At 33.5% G+C, this 19960-nt stretch overlaps 1 protein-coding gene across 3 annotated transcripts in view; it reads right to left on the minus strand.

Moving 5' to 3' along the window:
* The window catches only part of LAF3 (Amidohydrolase family), a 252714-nt gene that overhangs the window by 171926 nt on the left and 60828 nt on the right, over positions 1 to 19960 (minus strand). For all 3 annotated transcript variants that reach the window (XM_089807847.1, XM_089807849.1, XM_089807848.1), the window contains 2 exons: positions 1165 to 1271; positions 948 to 1071 (listed from right to left, as the gene is read on the minus strand). In XM_089807847.1, coding sequence (XP_089663973.1) covers positions 948 to 1071; positions 1165 to 1271 — 231 coding nt within the window. The remainder of the gene's footprint in view (positions 1 to 947; positions 1072 to 1164; positions 1272 to 19960) is intronic.

Consider the following 19960-nt stretch of genomic DNA (forward strand, 5'->3'; position numbering starts at 1 on the left):
TGAGTGTGAATGTATTTAAAAGTAATTCTTTGTGGGATCAACTAGGATAAAGTTGTCTAGATCAAACATTAAGGAAGGTAAGGAAGCTATGTTGTGAACTTATGAATTATATTTGTAATTATGAGTTTATTTATTTTATTATATACATATACACAAGTACGTATGTAAAAAGTGGAATTCTAAAGGTATAGCCTATATGGCTTAATAATTAAAGGTTTAAGATCAAGAGAGTCCCTTTCAGGGGAAGAGAGTGATCTTAATAAGGTTAATGGTTTAAGATCAAGAGAGTCCCTTTCAGGGGAAGAGAGTGATCTTAATAAGGTTAATGGTTTAAGATCGAGAGAGTCCCTTTTTAGGCAAGTGAGTGATCTTAACATGGTTCTTTAAGGCCGGAATATTCTATTGAAGGTAACATGTGCATATGTGATAAGAGCCCTAGATAGAGGATATCTCGTCCAAGAAGGACCTTAGAGGGAGCACTTCATAGAAAATGGAGAAGTAACTGACAATGCTACTAGAATTCAAGACCAGGAGATCCTTGGGAGGGTTATTGGTCCCGATGTGGAGACGTCTTTAAGGTTGGGGTTAAGATATAGGGTATAATGGTATAGTTAGTTTTATTATTATTTAAATTCTAACATTTATTTTGCATCTATCACTTGTCCCAAACTAACCTCAATAGTGGGGACATTACAAGAATGAAGACAAAACGAAGAAAACAAGAAGGGATTAACTAGAAGAAAATTGAGAATCAAATTACACACAAGATTTGCAGAAAGTGGATAAATGGGACTCTTTAATGGAACGAGATATGAATGCAAACAAGATTTTAAAAAATGAAAATTCCAAATATAAATAAACTATAAAAATAACAAAATAATACCAAAAAACTCTTTATAATATAAACTTAGAATAAGAACCAAATCTCTAGTTTAACAATATCTTACCTCCATTCATGTTTCTGATAATGGTACCACCAATAGGGGCATCTATTAAATTATGTATTCCTATTTTATTTAGTGCAACCGAATTTGCCAACCCCATATGACCATCCATACGAGACAACCATACCTATAAATACAAGTATAAATCAACTAAATTGCCAACAATACAATAAAGCATGCGATATATTGATTAATAAAATTAAATATTATAAACCCTTACATGATGATTGTGGGTAATATTGTCAATCCAAGAAGCTTCTGGTAATTCTCCACCCCAATTGTCATTGTTCCAACCACCACCAAGCACCCATTGCTCATCTTCCATATCTAGTACATCAATATTAACAAAATATTAGACTATGTATTAGGATCTCTATTTTTTAATCAAAGATAAAGTATATTAATGAAGAGTACAACATGCAAATTAATATTAAAATGGGTGAAACGAACCAGTAAAATGGGAAAGAAAAAACAAGTTACAAGAGTTCTTATAGCTCAGTAGTACCCAAAAACATTAGAGTACTTATAATCCAAGGACAAAAAGAAAGATATTTCAATTTATATTGAAGGCAGCTCATTAGGTAAGGTGGTCGTCACTTGGGACTAGGTGACTAAAATTGGCATACAGGTAGGTCTAGTGCAAGGTCCTCCAAAGATGTGGAGTTGCTAGATGCTTTCTAGTTTCTAGAAATCTGGTTATTTAGTGGGTAAAAACATCACCAACAAGAACAATGATGTGGGCCCCTACCAATTCTCATTCCAAATTTTTGAGACTTTGCTGGAAAATTGCAGGTTGACGTTGGGGTTTCTAGAAGACTGTTGTCTACTGTAGTTTCTGCTTCAACATGGCTTTATTGAGGGGGTGTGGCATATCTTCGACACTTATTGTTGCATGTTGCAATACTTCACTTCAATAGGCCTTGTCGTGTTAATTGAAGTTTGACAAATTGCCTTTATTCTTCTTTGAAAACCCACACTGTTTGCATAAAAGGATATGCACTCAACTTGGCTAGACACTCATGTAGGAGAATTTGGTTTTCTTTTAATGTTGGAGATACGAAACAAGAAGGATTGTATGTTTTTGAAACAATATAATAATAGCCAAGTTCTATTCAATTTATTAACTTCCTCCCTAAATACTATTACTTATGGCTATAACTATGTTTCTTCTTTGACCGCTTTGTTTTTGGCTCATGAACTGGCTTGATACCTGTTTGACTGGGATCGAAAAGAATGTTCTTAGCATTATTCATTTCCTAAGCAACTACAGCATGCAAAGACATTTAGGATTACTTAGGGGCTTATGTTTGCACGAAGATTATAATCTGGGTGCAAATTTCAATTCCATCCCTGACTGTTCATTTTACCTTTTGAAGTGTTTCCCTAGCTATGCAATACTTTCTTTCAAATTGAAAATATAAATTCCTTTATCTAAGAGTACGCACAATATGGATATTCTACTTAAACCCAAAAACATGATTCTTCTTCACATATGAGTGCACTTGATAGTGCAATTTTGAATTTAGAGGTTTAAAGTTGTATTCTCTTCACAAAGTGATGCTCCTAACAAAGAGATTTCAACACTGTTTGAAACTCCATCTCCTTTGTGGAGTTGCACCCCTAAACCCTTGCCTTAGCAATTTTCTAACAAAAATGACCTTTCTCTCAATAAAGTGTGTCTCCTCTGATGGGCTTAGCAAATATGAATTTTTTATGATCTTGGGTTAGTTTTCATGATGTTAATAAACTTTATCAAGATCTTTCATGATCAAACATATGTTGATAGACTTACAATGATACTTGACACAAAATACAACTGTATATGATATATAGATTTTGTGTGATGTGCTGATTAATTTCAATTATATGATGTTTTCCATTAAATGTAATGTATCTCTACTTGCCTTGTTCAATTAAAAGTTCAATTAGTAGTTGTTTAGTTGTATCTATAAGTTATATATTTCTAAAAGAATGGCGTGTAAGTGGGATCTAATAGCATTAATAACACACTTCTAAGATTTTCTACAAAATCCTGGTTGGTCTTAGGATTGATGGTTCAAATTGTTATAAGATTTTCTCAAGATTGCATTCGTCAATATAGACCTCTTTTATTGTAATTTTTGGCATTGTTTTAGTACAAGTGGATGGTCATTATTAGTCAATTTTTGTGCTATTTAAGGTCACGACCCCTCAAGCAAGGGCAACTTCAGGTGACATAATCCTCTATTTAAAGTAGATAGTATTTTGATTAATACTATTGCATTATAATCATTTATGCTTAGTTAATTGATAATTCATCAATTATATCTATTAATTTCTAATAACCATTTACTGATTAATTTTTTTGTTACATTTCATGACGTGTTTTTCTAATGAGTAGGTTGTATTCACTAGGTTGATTACCAACGGCCACTACTATTTGGTTATACCCGCAACCACTGCTATGTCAATTAGATTAGTGCTAGATTTCTTTATTTTGTTATTTCCTACTTTCGAGTTATTTGTTATTTCCATGAAGTAGGAGCTAGGAATACTTTGTTGCACATATAGTGTCCATGCCATCCAAGTGTATATGTCCATAGTCGATAATTAAATGAGCCTCCTTTTGAACAAAGATTTATTTAATTGAGGATTAGTAGCCTTGTTAAGATTGGGCATTGAATTGTCTACACCAGCTAATCATTCATCCATAATCAAGACCGGTAATTTTTTCGCCATTATCAAGGATAGTGCTACGGCTTAGGATTTCTAGCATAGATTTGCTTTCTTGTTATTTTCTTTCATAGGGAAGTTGTTTTGTTTTTCAAGCATTAGATTTTGGTTAATATAAATTGTAATGCCCCATTTCTAGCATTTATATTATGATGTTGTCATTCGCGTATTTCCCCATAGCTGAAGGCTAAGCAAGACATTTGTAATATCCCCCCAAATAATGAAATTTAATATTAGATCTTACTAGTTATTTATATAAATAAATAAATGCCTTGTCAATTATTTATAGATTCATCATATAGAAGTCGTAAGAAACAACGCATATAACTAACTTAATAAAGAGATTGTGAAAAGCCCTCGTTGTAATAAGCATTTGAAACTAATTGAAAAATTGATTAAAATATTTAAAGGGAAAGGCTAATGAGTCATTAGATAATTACTAATAACATACATATATAATAATTAGATATAATATTAATGAACATCAACTAATTAGACAACTAAATCTGAAATAATATTATTAATATAACAGTATAAATTAATCACTTAATAATTAAGTTGTTAACTAAATAAACAAAATAAATTTAATCACTTGCGGGACCAAGGGAAAGACCCTTCTAAGGGTCACAATGGGCAATCAACCATATTTTAAATGGATCGCAAAAGAGATGAAAAGGGAGCAGTATAAAATATAGTACGGAACATGTAGGGTGGAAGAGAAAAACACAGCATTCTGCCAAGCGGAGAAGAAGAAATTAAAGAGGATAGAGATTGTTTTATTGCCTTTACTCCCTATCGACACAGCGCGGAAGTTGGCTAAACTGTAATGTGGTTGGAAAGAATACAAGACTATGTTAAGGAACACCCGACAAAAGAGATCATACACTAAGGATGGCATCCCGGAGACATATCAGAAGTGTTAAGAATTTGAAATCACCGATCAGTTTAAGGTAAGTATCGATGACTTATTATAAGTTTTTTATATTATTTGTGTGGGTAATTTATTATTAAGTTGTTATATTACTATGAGAATATTATTTAGGTTACACAATAAGTATTTAAATAAACATGGAAACATGTATATACATGAAGGATGATATTTTTTCAATAGTGGTATGTGATTGTGTAAAATTGATACTTTGTAAAGATAACATTTTAATTCAATAATGATATTTGATACTCTGGTACTATTAATCATAAAGGATTAATGGATGTGCAGAAATATAATAATTTAAATTCTTGCAAGTCTAATTAATTAATCGCAACTTCCATAGTGTTAAAGTAGGGACCACGCTCATCTCTATATAAATGGCTATGTGCTAAATGAAGAGTTTGAGGACATCTACATATGAATGTCTAGATGGAATCTCATAGTGCTCATGTGAGAGGTTAGTGTAATTCTCGTATGAATGGCTATCATGCCAGTGTGAGAGATTAGTGCAACCTTGTATGAATGGCTAGATGAGAAATAATAGAATGTCATAATGCCAATGCAGGAGGTTAGATCCTTGTATGAATGGCTATCACACCAGTGCAAGAGATTAATGAAACCATGTATGAAGGGCTAGATGAGAATCGGATAATGGCTAGAATATTTTGATGAGTCAACATATGCATATGTGAACCTTATGGGGTGCAATCTAGATAAGACAGTCAAATAACTAAGGGTTAGGAAACCTGATCCAAAAACATCTTTAAGGTTGGGGTTAGAGTAGAGGGTAGAATAATATATTTAGTCTTGTTACTCTTTAAATCTGACATCTATTTTGCATATATTATTTGTTCCAAGATAGTCCTAATAGTGGGGACATTACAACATTTAAGAGACCTTGTCGCCATTTGGCCAATGTAGTTTCAGTCACAGATCATTTTGAGGTGTCAGAGTAACAGTTTTGGGCATACTTTCTATTTACAGTAAGTAGTTTGGACATGGTAAAGACCTTCAAAGATGATGACATGTCAATGGCAAATGCTTAACATCAACAGAAGAATCAAAATACCATAAGTATGACTTATTATGAATCAATAAAATTAGTTTATAAAGTTAGATATTGATATCTAACTTGGTCTATAGTTAAAAGGGAAATATTTAAGCCCCTTCATTTAACAATACATTGAAGACAAAAAATGTTTGGGGACAAAGGGAAATTATTTTAAATGGCATGGAAACTATTTTTTTCAAAAAAGCAATTACAATAAAGTGGGAGGGAATGAGGGAAGCAATCCTGAGAAAATAGGGGGAAAATACAAAATTGCAACAAATAGGAAAAGGCAAAAAGTGATTTTGTTTATCCCAACATTGGCAAGGTGAGTGAATGAGCTCTTCTTGAAGCATTCTAAAATAGATTGAAGAGCTCTCTTTCAACATGCTGGAAATTATATAAAATAGATGAAGTAGTTGAGAGTCTTTCTCTAGGGTTTGTGAGGATGAAATCCCTCATAAGCAACAATCTCTACATTGTTGAAAGATTCAGTCTGGAGGTTCAATTTGGTGCTTGCATTAAGGTAAAATCCGATTGATCAATATAGCTGTCTACTCCTAATTAGCTTCAGTGGTCAAGGGGCTCGACAGGAAACATTGGTGTTTGTGTTTGTGGCCATACTGCTGTGAGATGAACTATAATTTTCTGGTAACACTTATTTATCATTCTGGGAGAGCTTATGGGCATTGTTCAAGTCTGGAAATGTCCAGGACAGAGGTGTACAAGATTGAAAAAAATCTGCAGAAGCCATACTTGCTAGAAAACACTTAGAGCAGGAACGTACGGGTCTGGAATCATTTAGACTATATTGTACAAGCTGTAAGAGTGATATAGATGTCTGAAGCTAACAGCAAGAGGGTTATACCAGTCTGCAAACATCTGAAGATAGCTGCACTCACCAGAAAAAGTATTGTACAAGGTTGTATCCATATAGAGAGTGTCAACAAGGGATTACTACATGCTGTCAATGTAATTTGTCAATGTTACCAAGACTGGAGCAGCATTTTGCTATGCACAATGGATTGAATTGTTGATATTAATTGATAAATCATTGTATTGATCTGCGGTTAATCTAGTACAGTACTATTGGTTTAGATACGTAGTCAACTTTGATTTTCAATTCTGCTGTTGCTACTCGCATTATAGACATTTCTGCATTATTGCCTCTTCAATATCCATTTCAAAAACTGAAAATTCAAGAAAAAAGAGAGAGAAACTAGAGTGAAGTAAATCAGAATAACAAAAAAGGCCATCCATTACATAATCTATGTTTAAAAACTTTATACTGAGAAGTATAGGAAGATAGTTTATAATCTCACAATGCATATGGCATGTGGTGGCAGAGAGATGTTTAGGAAGATTTCTTCCCTCTACTAAAACAAAAGAAATACCAGCTACACTTACTGACCCAGCATATCCTTTCAGCCTCGTAAGAGAACTAGAGGGAGGAGACACTGCAACAAGACAAACAAGATAAGGCAAGCCTTTTAGGGACCCTAATCAAGAAGATCCTTTACACAGCTCTGAACACAGAGAAGAAAGTCAAGATGGCTAATGAAGAGGTAGAGAATCCACAGGACACTGTCACCTTGAGTTTCCTATATCAGTTACTGACCAAGCAGATCCTTTCAGCCTCATAAGAGAACTGGAGGGGGGAAACACAGCAACAAGAGAAGGGTACCCTAATGAAGAATATCCTTTACACAGCTCTGAACATAGAGAAGAAAGTCAAGATGGCTAATGAAGAAATAGAGAATCCACAGGACACTATCACATTTGAGTTTCCTATATCAGATCAGGAAAAAGTCGTTGCCCTCAATAATATTACCCCTATCCACTTTGCCTAACTTCTATGGTTCAAACTTCAATTACAGAAGAACCTGATACTTTCTTCTTTGAACTTGATGTTCTCTACAGGACTTATGACTATATCATTAACGCCCATTGATTACACTCTTTCCAGCTATCTTGAAGAATGTAGCACTGAGATGGATTATGGAGTTTGGCAGAAATGTCATTAAACTTGGGCAGAAATAAAGGAGAAATTTTTACAAAAGTATCAAGACCATAGTTGAAAAAAATTGTGATATATTGTAAAACTAGTGATATATCACACGTCTCCACGCTTGGTGATTTAATTTCCAATAAAATCATCTCTGAGAATATGGTTTCCATGCGGTGAATTTTAATGGAAAAACTCACAAAATTGCATTACTAAAATGAGAAAATAAGGGCAGAACAGTTGAAAAAATATAAGTTAAATAATAATAATGAAAATAGCGTTTTTTGGGATGTTTTATTTGTGGCACTTTATAACGTTTTTTGTTTTTATTTCATAGGCATAATTGCATCAAGACTGAAAGAAATTCCTTATCCAAATTGCAATTGAAGGCCGAAGAAACTCAACAACTGATTTGGAAAAAATGACGGAAGGTAATCTAGGAAAAACAAGAAGTTCATTATAGCAAGAAACTAATCTTCCTATGTCAACAGCATACGTTTCAGCCTCAGGTTTTTCATTTTATTTTTCATTTATTTGCAATTCGACTTCAAATATATATATATATATATCTTTAAATTTGTATTTATCTAAGTTGCCGGTTCAGATTCTGGTACCGATGCAGGTTCAAAATTTGTCCAATGTTTTTTGGGTTGGGTTTGGACTCATTTTGGTTTCATTTGTACAACATCTTTACATATATTTATGTGTGTGTGCGCACACACGTAAGCATATGTATATATGCAGCAGCAAATAAGTTCATACACAAAATGTAGGTAAGAAGTTTTTCTTTTCATTCACAAATGCACAAATGGCATATAAAACAACCCTTTTGGTCTTTTTAGCGGTCATTTTTAGGGTTGGAGGATCAAATAGAACTAAGTTGGCAAAAAAACTTCATGGAAAAGTCAATGAAAATGATGTTTTCGGTGAAATCTGCCCCAAATTTGTTTTGGATTCGTCTGTCGAAATCAAAAGTTTCAAATTCGTCCAAAATTCTTACAAGGTCCTAAGAGAATTTTGAGTGAATTTGAACCGAATCTGACTTTGCAGCGAACTGAATCTCAAATTCAACTTTCTAAAAGCGAATCTAGTAACTTAGTTTTTTAGTTTTTTTTTTTTTAATAGATTCAAACTGCATTTATGATAACTATACTTACAAAATCCTATTCGCACTTTATGGATAGGAATTAAATATTTATCTTTTGAATTTAGAACATATATTTACACTGTATTTACTATTTATAAAATATATTTATTACTTACATTGTATTTAAAATGTAAAATACATTGCATTTATAAAATATATTTAGACTACATTTAAAATATTTACTGAATATAAAATACATTGTATTTCAAATCTAAAAACATGTATATTTGTTCCCAATAGATTTATGTAAAAACTAAAATAGATTTGTTCCCAAATTTTCTGATCTATGCTACTTCACAGACTTGGACAACTATTTGGTGACTACCCTCTTCAAAAGATAACTTTTGATCTCAGTTACTAGACTCAGCAAGATTAGATCTCAGATTTAGACAACGAAAAATTTGATCTCAAATGTCTGCTACATTTTGATCTTTGTCGCTTCACACACTTAGCTAATATTTGATCTCAGACTTGGACAACTATTTGGTGACTGCCCTCTTTAAAAGTTTGATAGCTTTTGATCTTAATTACTTCATAGACTTGGCTAAAATTTGATCTCAGACTTACACAACTATTTGGTAACTGTCCTTCAAATCTTGTGTCTGCTGTTGTAGACATTGCACAAAAACTAAACTTTGACCTTCAGGTTTTTATTTTCTTATTTTCATGTGCCACACATTGAATCTAGGAAAAAGAAAAATAGGTAACCTTAATAGCTGACTTCTGACTTATTTTACAAGAGCATAAACAATTAAGGATTTCCCACTATTAATAACAGGATATATTTTCAAATTTCAAGTGATTGGACTCATGACATAGTTGTTCATAGCTGATGGAAGCATTTGCATCTTTAACCATTCAAAGTTGCATATTTACTTTCACCATATCTCTTTGGAATCTCGATTATCATAGATCATTGTTTGATAAATTTTTATCTTAGTTACTTCATAGTTGTCCTCTTTATTTGTGATTTTTTGTTCGGCATTTCTGATTCTTTATCCTTGGGCTTGCAGACATGCAGTGCCAATAATTGTGTGAAGATGGTGGTAAACCAAGTTATGGAAACATGGGACACAAAGAATCGAGATGTGACTTTGTGACCATTGCACTAAATGGATGATTGGGAACATAAGTTGGCTCAAATATCACCTTGCCAAGATTCCATGTAATGATATTACACTGTGTGATGGTTGTCCCGAAGATAAGCATTAAAGCACATGCACAAAATAAGGCAGGAATAAAAAGGACAGGAGAGGCCATGGCAGCCTCAATGGGACATTTTAGTTATAGAGGGTCACAAACACATGCAAGGACTTATTCCATTGGGCTGCAAACACAAGGATCGAGAAATGTGTGAGAACATTTATCAAAAACTTGGGATTCACATAGCACTCCCGGTGCTTGCCATCTCCAAAGCACAACATGGAACAAAGAGATGCACTAGTAGACAAAAATAGCAGTTGCATGATTTAGGTAATACAATGATATTCCCTTTAAAGCTTTATGTAGTACATATTAGGATCAATTGGTCAATGCAATGATCATGTCTAGTAAGGGGTTCAATGCCCCAAGTTGTTATGAGGTGAGTGGGTCATTGTTGTAGGATGAGGACCAAAACACTCATCAACTTGTGCAAGAGCAAAGAAAAGTTTGGAAATAGAAAGGCTGCACTATTATATCCAATGGGTGAACATATGGCAAGATAGGACACTTATAAACTTTATAGCTTCTTTAGAGTAACAATTAAATTTCAAAAATCAGTTGATGCCTCCGATGAAGTGAAAAAAACAGAAACCTTGTGCAACATGTTCAATGATGTGGTGACTCAGTAATCTTGTCCAAATTATGACATATAATACAACTGCATATGTGGCAGTCGGCAAATTCTTGATGGGCCATTCCACATTATTTTAAAGCCCTTGTGTTTCCCATTATCTTGATTTGCTCCTTGAGGGCCTGGGGAAATTGAGTTCAAAGGAAAAGGTGTTGGAAAATGGAAGGAATCTCATAAAGCACATCTACAACCATAGATGGGTCCTAAGTTTTATGAAGAGCAAATAGATGGTAAGGATCTCATGCGATCAGAAGTTACACACTTTGCTACTTTCTCACCTTGCACAACATATTAGCGACATTGCCAACCTGAAGCGATGTTTGTGTGTAAGAAATGGTTGGAGAGTCCTTCTGCCAAGAAGCTTGAAGCAGAGAAGGTTGTGAAGCTTTTTTTTTTTCATGTTAGATTTGCCAAGATGATGGAGGAGATCATCAATGTAAGTTTTCAAACCTTGATTGATGATTTATTATTTAATTTTCAAATATTGCAATTTAGCTGATTGTTGTTAAATTCTTTACATCCAAGTGCCAAAACCGTTGGTGAAGGTTCTGCAAATGGTAGGTGAGGATAAAAACGCCATAGGGCATCTATATGAGATTATGGATAGGACCAAAGAGGCCATTCAATACTCATATGGGTGAAACAAGATCAAATATGAACCCATAAGTTGCATAATTGATAAGAGGTGGAACCGACAACTCCAACATATTCGTGCTACTACCTACTACTTAAACCCCAAATTTTACTTCAACACTTTAAGAGTAGATGTAGAGGTTCAAATTGACTTGGATACATGTATTCAGAGATTAGTTGATCATGAAAACCTTTAAAACCTCATACATGAAGAGTAACAAAGCAATAAGAGGGTCAATGGGCCATTATTTTCTTCACCTAATTGCAAATGTAGGAGAGACACCCAGCAAGCAAGTAAAAAAGACCATGTATTTAGATTTATTACACCATTTATTTTGTCCATTAAGTTTATTGAAATCTTTGCCAAATTATGAATGGCATTTTTTTATCCTTGCAACTCTATGGTGAAAAACTATGGTGCCACAACTCTTAATCTTTACAGCTTGCCATTTGAATATTATTGCATCCTTTTAGTGCTTCTGGTTGCGAGCAAAATTGGAGTGTTTTTCAAGTCATATATATAAAGAAGTGCAATAGGGTGACTCAAAAGCACTTGAATGACTTGGTTTATGAAAGGTACAACCTTTGATTGCAGGAAAAGAAGGTGCCAGGGTAGGCTTCACATGAAGCACTTGATTTGGATGAGATTGATTCATATTTAGCCGATTGGGTTGTTACTCCTAATGGTGATGATATGGATCCTTCCTTGATTGATGATCACCCAGCTAAGTTGAAGATGGAGAAAGATGATTGGGATGCACAACCGGCAATACATGAGGAGGACGAATGTGAACTTAGTCATCCATCAAAGGCTTCTCTTGAGGTACCTGTTGAGGATGTTGCAACTACTTTAGCACCACCACCTAGAGTCATCAATCTCTTTAGAGCTTTAGTAGTAGATGCAATTGATGATTTCTACTTCTATTTTTCATTGATACTATTGTTGTCAATCAGGATTGCGCCTATAGCGAGATGTAAAATCTAGCCATCCTGCTAAAACATGAAAAATCTCTCAAGTGGTGCATTGTCCTAAAACGAGAGATGAATCTCTAGAAGCTAGGCCGGTTCCTAAATTGTGATCACCTAATCCTAAATTATACACAAAATAAGTGTAAGAAGTGAATAATGAATAATGAAAACTAACCTAAATGAGGTGATACACCGATGGTTTTGAATGCAACTTTAATCAAATCAACATGGATTACGAAAAAACAATTGATTCACAATACTCAGACAAACATGCAACCACAAAAATGTTTCTATGCAAGGACCGGGATCTTCTACTTTGAAAGGGATACCTAGGTTTCACCAATTTTTTGCAAAAAGAACAATGATCACAAACAAAGACCTGTAATCACAAGTATCGAGATTCAAATCTATAATAAGGAACATAACTTAAATGAAGGCAAACACAACATTAAAGTAAAGAATTCACAAAATTGCACAAGAATCAATGAGAAGGAACCGCTAGATCTCTATAACCAATGCTAAGAAAAATCTCTGCTACAAATTTGCTCTTACAATCAACTCAAAATTTGCAATGTGAAAAAATCTGAATCCGAAAGAAGATCCCTCATAATGAGGTGAATGTACAATATATAGAAATCATAACCCTAACTCGGATTCCAAGATCATGCCTAGGAAAAATAATCCAAAAATGATGAGAACTATGAAAAAGCCTCTGAAAACTACTCTCAACCACCTACCCAACTGATAGATAACTCGAAAACTATCTCTAGCTCCTCAAAATCATGTACAAAAACCTAAACTCGGATCTCTCAAACAACCCACAAATATAGCATGTAAAACTCCTCATAATTATGCAATATATGCATAAAATAGGCTCTCAATATGAACTGCATGCATAACTGCCCTTAACTGATCCATAACTCACCAAAAATAGCAATACTTTGCTCCATCATCGCATGAGAATCTCGAACTGCCTTTAGCCTCCTAAAATAGCTCCATACTCAAGTCTTCATGCAAGCATTAACTGAATGTTCCTTTAGGAGTTCACAACTTCCCCTCCTTGCTTTTAGGCATTAAAAATATTTGAAACTCCTCTTAATCCCCTTTAATTAATTAATAAAATCAATGGTCTCATAATTACAACCACTTGATTTATTAATTTTACAATCAAAAGTTCTTTTTATTATATTTAATATTAACATTTTTTTTTTTGTTTTTTTTATCAAATTTTTTTTTAAAATAAACACATTAGTATTAGATATAATAAAGGGAATTTATAAAATATATTTTACAAGTATTGTATATATTAAATGATTATAATATTTAACTCATTTAACATATATAATATTTATAAAATATATTTATTAATTTAAGTTTTATGTGCATTTATAATAATTTTTTTAAATTTTTTAATGCATATAAGGCTTAAATTAAAGGATGGACTTAAAAAATGTAAGTTTTATATGCATTTTTAATGATATTTGGCATTATATAAAACATGCATATGAAACTATGAATTAAGAGGTTTCAAAAAATACCTAAGTCTAAATACGGACCCGAAATCTCTATGCAATATAGCAAAGGGCTTAAAAACATAACCAAAGGCAACAAAAGGTGAAGTCAACTCTTTTTTGGTTCATTTTCACTCACACATGGAAGAATGGTCTCCAAACCCTAGCCGCAGCCCTGTTTATCTTCTTGCTGTGATTTTTAATTGTCTCTTAGACGCCATATTTTTGGTCTCTGGCAGCGGATTTCCTTTAAAGCTCACAGGTTAAGCTTTTTTCTCTAGCCTTGGACGCCATGTATTTTCAGATTCTGGGCGTTATTTGTTGTTATTCATGACATTTCTCTTCATGGCAATTCACTGAGGTTTAGACATGTGCTGTGAGCTTTATTTCTCAGTGCTGTGGACGGCTTCTTGTTTCTTTCATGGGTTTTATTCTGGCCCTGGACGGCTTCTTTCATGGCCATACTAGACGTGGACACCGTTTTTTACTTGCAGATTTGGGTGTGAGTTTTTGTTGGGTTTTGGACACCATTCCATGGTTTCTCTTTGCTGTGAACTGTATACTTGTGACACCATATCTTCTTTTGTTGGGCACGATTTTTGCTGTTGTTAGCCATTTTTGTATGGCCAACTGCTGATTTTAGCCGGTTACATATGGCTGTTGCCATTTCTTGGCTCTAGATGCCATATTTGCTGGATTATATAACATTGTTGTGACGTTTTCTCTGGATCTGAACTGGGCATGTAAGTTGCACGCCATATCTTGTATGGACTTCCTTTTTTTCTTGAGCTGGAGCTTGCTTTGGATGCATAGAATGTTTCTTGCTGTTTCTATATTATGGTTATGAATTCTTTGCTGTATAGCATAGGCATAAATCCTGATTCCTTTATACTATCCTTTAGATAAACATGTATAGAATCTTTTCTATTTCTATTCAGTTCCTGCTTGACATCTTTAATAGAATCCCTTTATAAACTGAAGAGCTAATTCATATGAATCTGCAAATGTAACCTTGAGATCTTAAAATAAACTAGATTTCTTCCTTAGGACTGTGTCAATCTTCTGACTTCAGCAAGCATACATATATCATATATGAAGTTTCACCTGAATACTGCACTCTCAGACTTGTATGATGAGACTTTCCTTACACAATCTTCTTTCTCTCTTAAAATACTCTCAACTCACATATTTGGATATTATCTTGCACTTTGAGTAGCTGAGCTTCAAGGCCTTCCATAGGCTTTAAAAAAAATGAGAACACATTGATAACATAACATGAGAACCCTCTACACATGTATGCTTCAGCCCATCATACATGAAATACCTGCACGTTCATTTGGACACATTGAGCATGTCATACCATTTACCAAGTGTAGAACACTTTTATCAACATATTTTGACTTGAAAACCTATATCCCAATATTCAACACCGAAATGACCTTGATTGAACCATGTGATGGCCCAAGCAAAACAGTAGGCATGCAGAAGAATATTTCTATTTTCCAGTTAATGTTGTACTTGTAACAATCAGCAATGTGGCAACTTCTCGTTCACACAAGTAATGATTAACAGCATTATTTAATGTAAGCCAAATTTGAATTATGTATTCAATACAACTGTATGATAATATGCTGGACTTACTTGTAAGTATTATCCATTAACATAACCACTGAATTGCCTGGATCGCAATGTGTTAAGACAAGGTTCACAAAGGCCTAGTTTGCACCTTGTGTGACCATGACTGATGATTTGGAGAGATTGTTTTCACTTCTTAACCTCATGCTGATTTTGTTAACTATGGTTGCCATATCTCATGGTTTTTTTCCTTGGTATAAAGCTGTTGTTTCTACATTTTGTTGCTGTTATATACGAGGTCACACATTATGCAGGTGAAATCATGAGATTTCTGGTTGTGCTTTGACCATTTTGCTACTGGATATTATGTTGAAAATATTATTGCTGTTGTAACATAAAATCTGCAACTTTTTCCTCTGAATCTTGCTTTTCCAAATGCATATTTATGCTATGTTTATCTGATTTTTTAATAACAGCAAATAAACATCTTACCATTTATGCTGTAACTTGTATTACGCTTATCAGTTTGCCATTTTTGCATACATATTACAGCTACAACAACACCCTTTGCTATTAAATTCTCTTTTGTTCATGCCTGGAAATCTGTCTTTAATGTATACTTGTAAAGATCTAATTCCTACAGCTTGTAGATTCAAAATTCTATATGCTCTACATAATTTGACCAAAAAGTTTCATGCTTGTAACTTATGCATGTCCCTTCAATAATCTTCTCAATGTCTTCAATTAGCTACATTGGTTCAACCGGAAGGTCCCATACCTGAAACTTATGTATGCCCCCTCAACAGTCTCCCCAATGTCTTCTGTCTTTGCCCGAACAAACTCAGCTAGAAGGCTTCATGCATGTAACTTACGCATGATCCTTCAATAGCCTCAAGTCTTCATGCCTGTATCTGCACATGGAACAAACTCATTAGTATAAACATGTTTTATTTTTCAGATTTCTCTTGCCTTCTTGTCTTTTAACATAGTTATCTAAATAAAACATGTTGTAGGAACAGTAGAGTATAGATGACTGGAAAGTTTTCCATTGCTCAGTTCATATGAATTGACCCATCTCTTCTTTCATTTTTTTGCAGGTTTATTTCCAGACGGAGATACGGACTCAACCCTTCAACATTCAGCACAACAAACCTTTCGTTCAAGCAATGGATGTCTTTTCTCTTATCTCTTTTCAGTACTTTTCTGTTTATACAATGTGTTTAATTCAGATATTATGTTAGGAGCTGAGAATGTTTGTGATATCTGAATGCATTGTATCTAAGTACTGTGTAAAACTAGCTGAGAACACTTTGTACCTCATCAAAACAGTTTTGGATATTTCAATAAAAATGTACTATTTTGGTACTTGTATTCTAAATAAAGTGATCAATTTTCCTGTTTACTGATTCCTGTACTTTATGCATTCTTTTCATTCTGTAATATGTATTCTCAGCCACTAAACACACTTAGTCAGCAAACTAAACACACTTACTTCAGCATATAACATAGCAATTTAGGAGGTATATTAAATTGGTAACAACTATAACTTGAATTTAATGTGTAATTAGAAGTTGAAGTTTCATGCAATTTGACTTTGGTATGTATTGATCTCAATTTTATTTAGATGCATTTGTTATTTGGCATATGTTTCTACGTTAATTTGCTAAGTTCTAACTGCTATGTATTTAACTCAAAACCTTGATTGATATATGATGAAAATCTCAAATCAGTATATGTTCTACAATTTTGGTGCATATGTCTATGTTTTTTAAGATATATTAAGATTTATATATTTTTTATGTCTGATTGAAGTGTCACATTACTAAAGAATTTTTTTTGAGTCTAATTTTCAAAAGAATTAGGTCGTTGAATTATTGTCAAGTTCAAGTTTTTCAACTATGATCAGGTCTACTATAGAGGTAGGGATTCAAGGAATGAAGACATCATCTAGATGACTTGGAAGCCAGAAGAGTCTTTGGAAGACTATATAAAGAGATTTTAGTTTACCTTAAAAAATCTCCACAAAATAGACCTTCTCCTAAATCTCTTAAGAAGGCTTTGTTGATGGAGATCAATGATTATCGTATTGATGCATTAAACCTAAAGGGAGGTGGAGATATTACTCAAGCAACCTTTCAAGATATACACAAATTGGCCAAGAACTATTCAAGATCAATGCTGAAAAAAATAGGCGCACTCGTTTACTTACTACTTCTAGATCATCAAACGGTCTCTCTCTCATTTGGAACTTGGTAATCTATTGTCACGCATGAAGGAGGATATAATTAGTCACTTAGTTCCACAACCAAATATATTGTATATCAAAAAGAAGAAAGAGAAGGCTTGTGTTGCACTTAGTGAATATTGCCCACATTGTCAACAAAAGAAATCAGTTTGCAAATGCAAGTAGCTACTATATCTAAAGAATTGTCATGCCTAGAATTTCACACAATTGAGGATGTGTCATCACCTTTATCACACATCAACCATTCTAAATGGGATTAGACCTCTTGTCTTTTTCGTCTTCTTGTCCTGTTGGGCTTTATCTCAGAAGCTCTAGTTTAAGTCTCTTGAGGTGCCTCCTGTTTCAATAAAAAGTGACAAATTAGGTCTAGAATATGAAGAATATCCTTACCTATGAATCCGGTTGTGAATCTGAATGCTACTCAAGTTCCTGCAATGCCCTTTTACAGCCAAGTTGAAGAAGCAACTCACCGATTGTTTTAATGAAATTCTTCAAAAGTTGTCAATTGGGAAATGTAATGATTAGAAGATATTTAGAAAAAAAGTTTACAACTTGTGGTTAAAACACCAAATTCCAAAATATGTGATCCCCAAGCACCAAATAAACATCTTGAAAAGTGAAAAGAAAAACAAATTGTTAGATGATGTGGATGTTGTCACAATGGTTGACATGCATAATAATAGATGAGCACACTAAACACAGGGAATAATAAAACATAGGGAATAATGGCAATAGATACCTCAAAATAGAGGACAAAGATCATGGCTAATGCAAATCAAGAACAATGAAAAAATATTACACTAAAATTATATAAGTCCTCCACAAATGGCAAAATGTGCTCAAAATACGACAACACTTGACCAAGGAATAAATTTTTTATTAAAACAAAAAATTCTCTCTACAACATGATGATAATGAATAATCGACAAAAAAGAAGGATGCTTGTTGAAGTACCAAAATCCACCTCAAACACAGGCCCATATCCAGTGCACTTTCAAATGTGTGAGGTACTAAAAAATGTAAAGGAGAAATCTTCAAATGCCCACCCAAGGGCCATCGCAATCTCCACAATGTGAAGGAAATTTTGAAAAATAACTCCATAAATGATGAATCCGATCACAAACTTCAAAACCCAATTAGAGCATAGTGTTGAAAAAAAATTGCAGCTAAAGGGAGGTGTGAATTTGCCAAGTTTGTCTCTTGAGCACAGATTAGTGTAAATATAATAAGGATCCACAGATCTCCCTAATGCATTCACGACACAGAATAGAAAGCAAAGGCTTTAAAAAGGAGGCACAAAGAGGTACCAAATGAGCTCGCACCTCTCCAAGTTTTCATTCAATGCATGCACAAACATCATGTTGATGACCTAGGATTGTCAAAGAGTATGACATCTATTATGTGTGGATGCCCGTGAGCTGTCTCTTCTAAGTGGTGCTTTGCAAGTTCACACAAGATAGAAGAACTAGTTTGCAAAAGAAAGAATCCACATCAGAAATAAAACCACACTTGGGCGCAAGTCAGCCTAATGAACTGAGAATTCAAGAGTAAACTTTATCCACAACTACCTCAAATGCTCAATTGCAAAATTTATATAGTTGCAGATTTTCTTTATTTTGGATAAAAATCCATAACCTCTCCAAATCCACGCCCACAATATTTTGGGAGTGCAAGTTGACTATAGTCGTAGAAAATTCCAAGAGAGCAAAATCCTTTACTTGTCCAAAATTCCACACAAGCCTTCTTGCTAAGCATAATATCTAGAGTCACAAAATATGCAATAAGAAAAAATCCATGACTAAGTCCAAGTGCAAAGTGCATGGAGTTAGGGAATTACCATTCTTTTTTTTTAATCAAGATATAGTCCCAAACTATGCGCAAGACAAATGTGTGAAAACAAGTGAAAAAAATTGAGACAAGTTTAATAATATCTAACTTTTAAAAATTTCCAAAACTGGAAAATTCTGAAAATTTTGGAAAGATTCAATTTTTAAAACTCAGAAAAAATTAAAATTTTGGAAGATTTCAAAAAGATCCTCACAATTCCAAAAATTGAACAATGGGAAATCTTAAAAATTTGAAAAATTTGAATATCTTATAATATTTTAAAAACTTTGAAAAAAGTTGGAAGTGATGGATATTCAAAACAGTTGGAAAAATTAATATTTTCAAAATTTTGGAAAAGGTTTGAAAGCTTTCTGAAAAATTAAAAAATTTTGAAGTTGCCAAAAGTTTAAAAAGTGAAAAAAAACTTCAAAATCTTGAAAGTTTGGAAATTTCAGAAAGAAAGGAAATCTGCGAGAAAAGTTGAAAATATTTGAAGTTCAAAAAAATAGCTTTCTAGAAATGCATGCAATGGTGAAAAGTTTTTTTTGAGTTGAATTCAAAATTAATTAAATATTAATT

The sequence above is a fragment of the Cupressus sempervirens genome, chromosome 10 (assembly GCF_028749045.1).
Source record: "Cupressus sempervirens isolate cs-2001-9-10 chromosome 10, ASM2874904v1, whole genome shotgun sequence".
NCBI lineage: Eukaryota > Viridiplantae > Streptophyta > Pinopsida > Cupressales > Cupressaceae > Cupressus > Cupressus sempervirens.